This window comes from Calonectris borealis, chromosome 3 (genome assembly GCF_964195595.1).
Source record: "Calonectris borealis chromosome 3, bCalBor7.hap1.2, whole genome shotgun sequence".
In the NCBI taxonomy this organism is placed as follows: domain Eukaryota; kingdom Metazoa; phylum Chordata; class Aves; order Procellariiformes; family Procellariidae; genus Calonectris; species Calonectris borealis.
The window spans coordinates 10,339,496-10,348,508 of NC_134314.1; the positions used below are offsets into that span (position 1 = coordinate 10,339,496).

General features: G+C 36.9%; 1 protein-coding gene across 1 annotated transcript; it reads right to left on the bottom strand.

The window, feature by feature from the left end:
* Window positions 1–702: 702 nt before the first annotated feature.
* On the bottom strand, window positions 703–8,666 carry TDRD15 (tudor domain containing 15). The gene is made up of 2 exons (XM_075148014.1): window positions 8,587–8,666; window positions 703–6,656 (listed from the first exon to the last, which is right to left on the bottom strand). Exon 2 carries the CDS (start codon window positions 6,649–6,651, stop codon window positions 703–705), a length of 5,949 nt encoding a protein of 1,982 aa, XP_075004115.1. The 5' UTR covers window positions 6,652–6,656; window positions 8,587–8,666.
* Between the last annotated feature and the right edge of the window lie 347 nt (window positions 8,667–9,013).

Sequence of the window (9,013 nt, forward strand, 5' to 3'; positions counted from 1 at the left end):
AGGGAACTTTGGAAATAGAAACAAAGAGAAGAATATGCTTGGCATCTTTGTTTTCTGAGCATCCAAAACAAGGAGATAACAATGCTGTAAACCAGATGTTACTGCAAATAAAGTTTTACATACACACATACATAAATTGTAAAAGCATTCTGACAGAAAGGTTTCCCAAAAACATGATTGTCTAAATAAATATAACGAGATCTTGGAGGAAAAAAAATATACTAAGAGCAGTATCTGTATATTTTTTTTTTTAATGCATTGAGGAAGTACTTTCCTAACTGCAGTCTACTTATTATTCAAATAATTCTTTTGACAGTATCTTCACACTGTCTTTCTCGACTGTGGAACATCAGAATCACAAGTCTCAACCAGTGCTTCTGGTAGCAGATTTACTCTGTATGAAGTCAATTTTACTTTTCTTATCATCCCAATGCTGAAAAAACTTCTTCACAGTATTGTCCTTCTTTTGCAGTTTTCTTTTCTTTCAGTGTTATATGAACTCAGTTCCTTCGTTAATGACATTCCAGCACTCACTTCACCAGACTTCCTTATTTGTAACTTTATCACAGATAGTCCTATGCTTCAGATACTTTTTTTGTTTCACTACTTTGCTTTATTTCTGTCAGCAAAATAAGAGTTTTTGTCATAATTATAATCTGGTTCACAAAGGGAAGCATAGTAACTAGAATCTGGACACTTAGGCTACAAATCTGTTTTTTCTGATTTAATTTTGCCAACTGGAATGAGGCAGCACCTACTTCTAGAGTAGACTGCATGGCCAGCAGCAATTAAGGCATGAGCTAGACTGTTCTCCTCATACAGAACATCCACCTCTAATTTCATTTCAGAGCCATAGTGTTTAAAATGAAATATCAGACCGGGTTTACTAAGAAGCTTCTGAAACAGAAGTTTAGCTTCATCACTCCAGTATTCCCCCTTGGCAGGAACTGTATCATGTAAAGAGCAAGAGTGTGCCAAGCGTGGTAAATAAGACAGACTTTCTGGAATAACTTTAAGTTTATGGATATCAGAGTAAGGGATGCTCTTCAGAAAGCCATAATCAATAAATGTAAGAACAACAGACTGACTTGTTACTTCACTAATTTCTGCCCTGTTCCACTGTGCTTCCAGTTCAAACTTGATCAAGCAGCTAGCACCAGGAGCCACAAGTTCTTTTGGCAAAGCTGGCAAGTCGTCAGGAAGGTCAGAGAGCAGCAAAGACAAGTTTTTCATGCAATCAAAGAAGACTTCAAACTGGATGCAGAAGTTTGAAGGATCAGTAACTGCAGTTGCAAACCCGGGATACCTTCTGCCACTCTGCTGCAGCATCCATGTGATTGAATTTATCTTGAATGATGTATCAAACTCCTTATAGTCTGTATCACTGGATTTTTCTGGTCCAGCAATAGTCTGACAATGATTTAAGAGCTGGTTCAAATACTCCTGAAGCAGAATTTCTCCTATTAAAATATCTACTTCCCAGATATGAGAGGATTCCAAGTATCTCAAAAACAAGATCCTTATTTCATGATCCAGGAGTGCATTTACTACATGGACAAAGTGAATTTTCTTCAGTTTTTTCAACCAAACCCATTTACAAAACACAGCTTGTTTAGGAACACTTTTAATCTTGTCACTGAGCATCTTTGCATTATTTAAAGACACCATCTCACACTTGCCATAATCCACAAAAAAAACTAGCACTAACTTCTCCCTGACAAATTTCTTTATCACTTTTGATCGATACCACTTCAAGTTCCTTTCAGATTTTGTCATGCATTCCAAACCTTCTTCAATGTCATCCACTCTAAGCAAATCACTTCTTTGTGCTTCTTTGACAAGCATTACATTTAACTCATGTAGTATTTGCAAATTTCTAAGTAACTGTACATAAAATTCTCCACTTTCTGAAATATTAGTTACTTGTGCTCCTTCTACCTGTCCAGAATTTAGATCTTGAGGAAGGACATTTACAGGCATTTTGGAAGAATTTTTTTTTATCCTAACAGCTTTAGTTTTACTTTGACCACCTAAACCATTCCTAGACTTTCTGTCTTGAGGATTACGATTAGTTACCAGAATTTGTTTTGGCCTATTTTCCCAATGACACATTGGTGTGTTTTGCCTTGTCCTGCCTTCTTTCTGCAGAAGGTCCTTAGACATAGACTTTCCATCACAAATTACATCTATTTCCCATTGCTCTCCATGTTGCTGTAAGAACTTGCAAGTGACTGGCTTGTTATTTATTTTGCTTGCAATATAGGAAGTACTTTTATTAGTCCAGCTTTCATCAGGAACACTTATTACTTTGCTAAGGAAACAATGAACACTGAGCCTCGGCAAAGTTAAGAACTTTTTCTGAATCCTGCAGATTTTTGAAGGACTTACAACTGCTGCATTACCATAGTCAATGAACTCTACCTCAAAACAGTTTCCTGATTGCAGAGTTTTAATAACTGCTCTATAGTAAAAACAATCAGTGTCATACTGTGCTACAATGAGATCCCCTACCATGAGCTCATCTAAGCAATTTTCATGACCTATATTCACAATGCTTTCATTTAATTCTTCTGCTAGTTGTATTATTAAGTTTTCATCTTCTGCAAGCTGAACATAGAAACTTGATGGACTATTCATATGAGAAATATACCCTGCTACTTCAGAATTCACCTGAATATCACGTTGAGGAAGACTGATTAATTTAGGTATATTTTCGTTACTCCTTTCTTGCTGACCTGTGTAATTTAGTCTTTCATTATGAGATTCAGAGACAGCATTTACAGTTACTTCCTTTGAATTTAAAGCAGGATGACAGACTGAGTCTGTCACAGACTGAGTGTGCTGTCTGAGAGCAGCACACTCTCCAACCAGAGGTTCCTCTCTGTGCTCCAAAACAGCACTGACAGTATTTCTAAAACCTGGTTCTTGACTATCCTGTAAAGTTAGCAGTTTTGAGGACCCACTACACAACTTTTGTGTACTACATGCAGTTTGCTCTTCATCTCCAAAATTCTGTCCAGTATCTTTCTGATAATACTTATCATATACTTGGCATTTCACTTCAGTTTTCAATTTAACTCTTTCAGGATTTTTAACAGTTACTTTATTAATTTCTTTGTCACATTCCATGTGACATATCACTCCTCCATTACTTCCAACAAACTGTTCCGTATGATTTTTCAGTACCAATTCTTCTGATATTTTTTCTTTAATTTTCTGACTTACTTTGAGCTGTCCATCATACAGCTCCACAACAATCTGTCCATCTGATTCTCTGGATACAATTACAGCCTTCAGCAGTTTACAAAGGAATGTCTCCTCAAACCATGTAGTAACTCTTGCTGGAATTTTTGTCTCCCTAAGATCTGACAGACAGCATTTAATAGCTTGCATGGGTGTGAATATTAGGTCAGTGGCAGAGTCTGGAATAGGCATCAACTGGTCTCTCTCTACCATATTCTTATTTCCAAAATCCACAAAGTCAGCACATAGATAGGATGTTGATTCCACAGGAAAAGCCAAAGCTCTATAAAAGAGACCATCTTCAAAATATCTGGCTATACATAATCGCATATTGCTGGTATCATATTTCGCATTATTTGACATTTTACTTATGACACTAACCTTCTTCATCAATGCCTCTATCGTTTCAGTGTTTCGATTAAGCTGACAATAGAATTTTGAAGGACTATGTATGTGAGTTATATAAATCTCCTCCTCACTTCCAATTTTTATATTAAAAGACGAGTAGCAAAAACTGTACAGAGAACCCAAAGATGCAAGGTTTCTCAGGCCAATATATTCAGACTGGCTGAGACCACGTTCTCTGAGGAATTCCTCTGCACTAATAAATGGAGTCTGTAAGTCAACTACATTGCATAAACAGTTGGGGCTTACAAGAATAAGAGCATAAACGATGCAAGTCAGTGGTCCTCTAGAAGCAGAAATGAAGTCTTCAAAATGTCTACACGCTTTTTCAGACCAATTAAGTGAGTCAGTCTGGAAGGGTACATTTTTAAGTCCACATCGAAATGCTTGACTTTCCAGAGTTAGGAAATCTGGAAGAACAGCTCGAAGATCTTTAAGTAAAACTCTTTCCCGATAACCATAGTCTACAAAAACCACATCAACTTCATTTGTGGATACTTGCTGCACAACAGTTGCTCTGTACCACCTCCCGTCTTTGGGACATTTAACAACACAGGCAACCTGTCCAGTTTTGTAAGGACTGATATGCTCTTTATAGTAAGTCTGAATTTGTTCCATTAAGTTATTTAGCTCTGGCAGTTTACTTTGCAACTGACATGAAAAATCTGCTGGGGAAACAATGTAAGAACACACCACTTCAAGAACAGCTCCTGGTGTAAACACAAATTCTTTATAAAATAATTTTTTCTCATGTACCAATTTACAGCTTTTAGAGATAGCACCTTTTCCAAAACAGGACAGCACAACAGATTCTCTCAGCACTGAAGGCACGCTTAATGATTTTTCCTTCTGAAATATCTCTCGATTTCCAGATACCTTATTTTTACGAATATTACATATGCTCTGTGCATTTACTTTTTTTTTTAATTTGTGGGGATTCAGGGCTTGAATTGTTTTTGCCGAATTTAGAACAGAATCTGGCGTCTTTTCCCAGTATTCAGCATATCCAGCTTGAACCATACATGTGGCAACATTTCCATGCTGCAAACCATTCTTATACTGCGCATTAACAATATATTTGTTGTTTTGCTTTCCAATGACATGAAGCAGGAGTAGTTTGTTAAACACAATGCCTTTGAAGAAATCATTTTCCTTTTTAACCCACATATCATCAACAGGAAACGTATAAGCAAGCGCACAGCACACAGCTAAAGCTGGTAAATCAGAAAACTCAGGAAGCAATGTTTTCACATCATAAGAGGGTACTGTATCTGTATTTCCAAAATCCAAAAAATAAACAGTAATATTTACATGAAGCACTTCAATGACAACACCCCGATAATAATGCATGTCTTTGCTATACCGGGCACAGCACAGCAATCCAGGTTCTGGGTTTTTAAGGACCATTTCATCAGCTCCACATCGGTTATATGCATCTGCAATATTTTTCATCAAGGCTTGAAATTCATTCTGATATTCACATGTCTGAATCCAGAAGTCAGATGGATTTATGACATATACCACAAAAGCAGTATGGAAAGAATTTATTTGCATTTCTACTCTTTTGCAGTGGCTTGACAAAGAAATATCCCATTCAGGTAAGCAGTTTTTTGTATGTTTATTTCCAGTACAATTCTTAAATGAATTGTATCTCTCATCACCTGGTTTGTAGTTTACAGCAATACTTGTGATTTTTGTTCCCAAAAGCGAGACACATGATGCAGCTGCCTCATTCAGGTTTTCTGGATGCTTAGCATTAATTCCAATATTTTGATTTTGCAGCGTAATGTAATACAAGCGTTTAACGTCATTGAATAAATCAACATGGACACACACAGAAGTTTGTCCTATCAAGGCCCGTATAAGTTCTTTCAGCTGAACTTTTATTACTGTTTCATCCTGACTACCAAAACAAGACAGCGCACATGGAAATGAAATCATTGGTAATGCCATGAACTCTACTTTAAGTTTCTGAATGCAACTAGATGGCACCGCTTCAATATTGCCAAAATCCATAAACCAGACTTCCACATGGTCAGAGAGAAGCTGTTTTATCACTCCTCTATGCCATTGTCCATTTTGCATTTTGGCAGCACAGAGTAGCCCTAAATTATCAAAAGATTTATTATTTTCTGTACTGATAGCTTCATAGTACAAATGCATAGCTGCTGTCAAATCTTCCAGCTCTTTCTGCCATTTCTGTATCTGACAGTAAAATTTATTTGGGCTTACTGCAACAGTTATTTTTACATTTTCTTTACTGCCAACAGGTAGACGTGGAAAGAGATCATCTGGAACTGGCCAAAAATCTGTTGGTTTCTCAGGATTACTGAAAGTAAGCAACTTCTTGACTGGATACTTCTGTTGCAACAATTGTGGCATCCTCTTACAAAGCATTTCCTGGGGAAACGCTCTTAACGTTTCTACAATAAGACAAAATGAATCTCCATCAATAAATTTCCCTAACTGCAGTTCAAGAACATCACTAGTGATCTTTGGTACTTCTAGAATAAACAGTTGGTATGGCATAACAGCTTTCACATGACCTGTAATCTGTAATCCTACCAGAGATGAAAAATAGTTAATAGCTTTTGGACCCCATTTTTCTCCAAGAGGAAGTATGCTTGCAAAAACACCCAAAACCACCTTTGGAGGCAGCTGAAACAATTCATCACAAGCAGAAGCAAGATGCGTTTCCTCAACCACTAGCACTTGCCCAGTGTCTATAAGAAAAGCCTCGCAGATATTCCCTCTCTTTTCTAGAACTCTTCCTCTATGCCATTTTCCTTCTGTGTCTTCCACCAAACAAGATCCACCAACATAAACATTATCTTTTACTTTGAATACACGCTGTATTTCATTTTGTAGTATGTAATAGTCAAGCTCACATCCTGCCTTGTATTGACCCTGGAACACTATAACCAAGCATTCGGGATGGCATTCTATATGAGTTATCTTCAGATTCATATCTGCTATGTTTGGCGAGGGAGTCAGAGATTCCATTCTGTCTGCAAAGAAAAGGAGTAACGTCAGCCTGATAATTTTCCATATTTTTTCTTTGTCAACTAATGCCTTACATGAAATTTGTTTTCAAAATGCTTTAATAGCATATTATCACACTTCTGGTTAAAACGTATACTAAACATTTAACACTGTCATGTTTCATGCAACTGGGATACACTTGAGACAATTCTCTTTGTAAAGACATGTTCAGATAACATCTGAAAAAAAGCACCTCCTACTTGCTCTTGTGGCTGGACTAATTTTATCACTTGAGAATAATTCATAATCAGAAAGCTGTTCCCAGAATAACACAAGAGAATTAAAGATTATATCAGAAAACGGGGCGGGGGGGGGGGGGGGCGGCAGGAAATGACACAACACGGACATGCAAGGACGCAGAACAGGACAGGACAGACAACCAGAAAGATGACTGTATTTCTTCTCAAAGAAAAGTATTTCTGCTCAAAGAAAACCAAAGAGTGGAAAGTAATTCACGTCATTTATACAAACTCTGCTCATCTCTCAAAAGTTACTTACATCCAGTAAATTCAACTGCAAATCTCTCCAAAGGAGATCCAATTCCATGTTTCATTGCACTGGACTTGCAGTTACAATGAGTGTTTACCTGCAAAAGTATCTCCAGTCTGTTTCTCTCTTTCTCTTTAATATGTGAATGAACAAGGACTCCTAGCCCTATTCACCCTGCCTTTTCTGTGTAAATCACTTTTTCAAATCAATGACATCTTATAGCTCTGTGCTTTACTGTTTACTTAATCTGGCTGTCTATACACTATCAGGTATAGCTGTAGCATATTTTAAGTTTTCATAATTGCAAGGACATACAGAACGCATTATCTATGTCCAACATTTCTGCACTGCCCATTAACTAACAATTGTGCCAGGTGTTTTGTACTATCTCAACACTCCCGATTCTGACAGTTTAAGTATCTTCAAATCCTTCAGATACTTCTCTGACCTTCATCCATAATCTGGTCTTCAGGATCAGCTTCCAGTTCCATTCATCAATGGAACTGTGATTTCACGTTGTTTAAAAAGGCTGTGCATATCCATAATTTAATCAAGCAATTCTATGAAATGAAATGCTGTTCTAACAAAGTAATTAGGGGTAATCTGTCAAATGCAAAGACAGTGGATAAACACACAAGGATATGCTGGACAAAGCATATGTTTGATTTATGAATTTTTATGTAAAGCTGAGAGGGAAACTTTCAATTTCAACTACAGGTTATTAGAGCAAGATCTTACTCAGCCTGCAAAAAATCTTCAACAGAACTGCCACTATAGTTTTTATCACAAACATACATGAAGTAGCTAGTGATCATACAATCTGTCTTTAGAGTAAATATTGATCCCTACCATTCTAGTTCCACAAAAAATAAAAATTAATAAATAAATGAGCACTCCTACAGTAAAGCTTACCAGAACATCTCAGGCAGGAGGAGGAAGGATACATGACTTCTCAAAAAAAAAAAAAAAAAAAAAGAAACACCACCCACAAACCAAAACCACTGGCCACCTAAAAAAACCTCCCAGTAAAAGCAGTACCAAATCCAGATCTGACAAATACCTTCTTAAACAAACCCCACTAGTTTTCACTTCTCCCTGTAATAAAATAGAAAGCTAAATTCTGGATTTTTTTAATGAAAGAAAACAGCCTTCAGGAAAGGGTTCTGTCTGCCTGGAAGAAACACCTGATCGTTAGAGAGAATCAAACTTTTGAAGGTGCACCACTAATGCTTTGGACCCCTCTTTTTTTTTTTTTCATTGAAACAAACCTCTAGTTGCAGAAACATGTAACAAATGAAAACAATGCATCAACATTTGCTTGCCCATTGCCACAGCCCAAATAACAGCATCCCACTGACACAGTCACATTCCTACAGTTCACAAAATGACCTTTTGCTTTTTACTCACCTATATACCAGTTAGGACTTATTCATTCAGAACACATCTTTTAGAAACCTCAGCCCTCTTACTAACAACTCTGCATCCCTCTACAAGAAAAGATGATAGAAAAATCATTAGAAAAATACACGTAAACTAAATTCTTGTACTATTTCTTTAAATCCTCCTCTTGTCCAACAAACACACCCTGGAAGAGTTTCTCATACCCAGATTAATTACAATGCTAAGATTTCAAAAAACTGAATCCACCTTCCTAAAACCACTGTAAGACCATGCTTTCTTCAGTGCAGTTCAAAAAACACACCAGTCAGATAATCTACCACCTACTTTCTAAGCAAGAATGGTCACACATTTATTTTTGTTCGCAATGCTTCAGCCATCAAAATCTATACTCTATCATGCACTACTATCATGCAAACAAACTTACAGCATAATA

Coding starts and splice junctions, on each gene's coding strand:
- TDRD15 (XM_075148014.1), bottom strand. CDS start 6,651: ATGGAATCTCTGACTCCCTCGCCAAACATAGCAGATATGAATCTGAAG.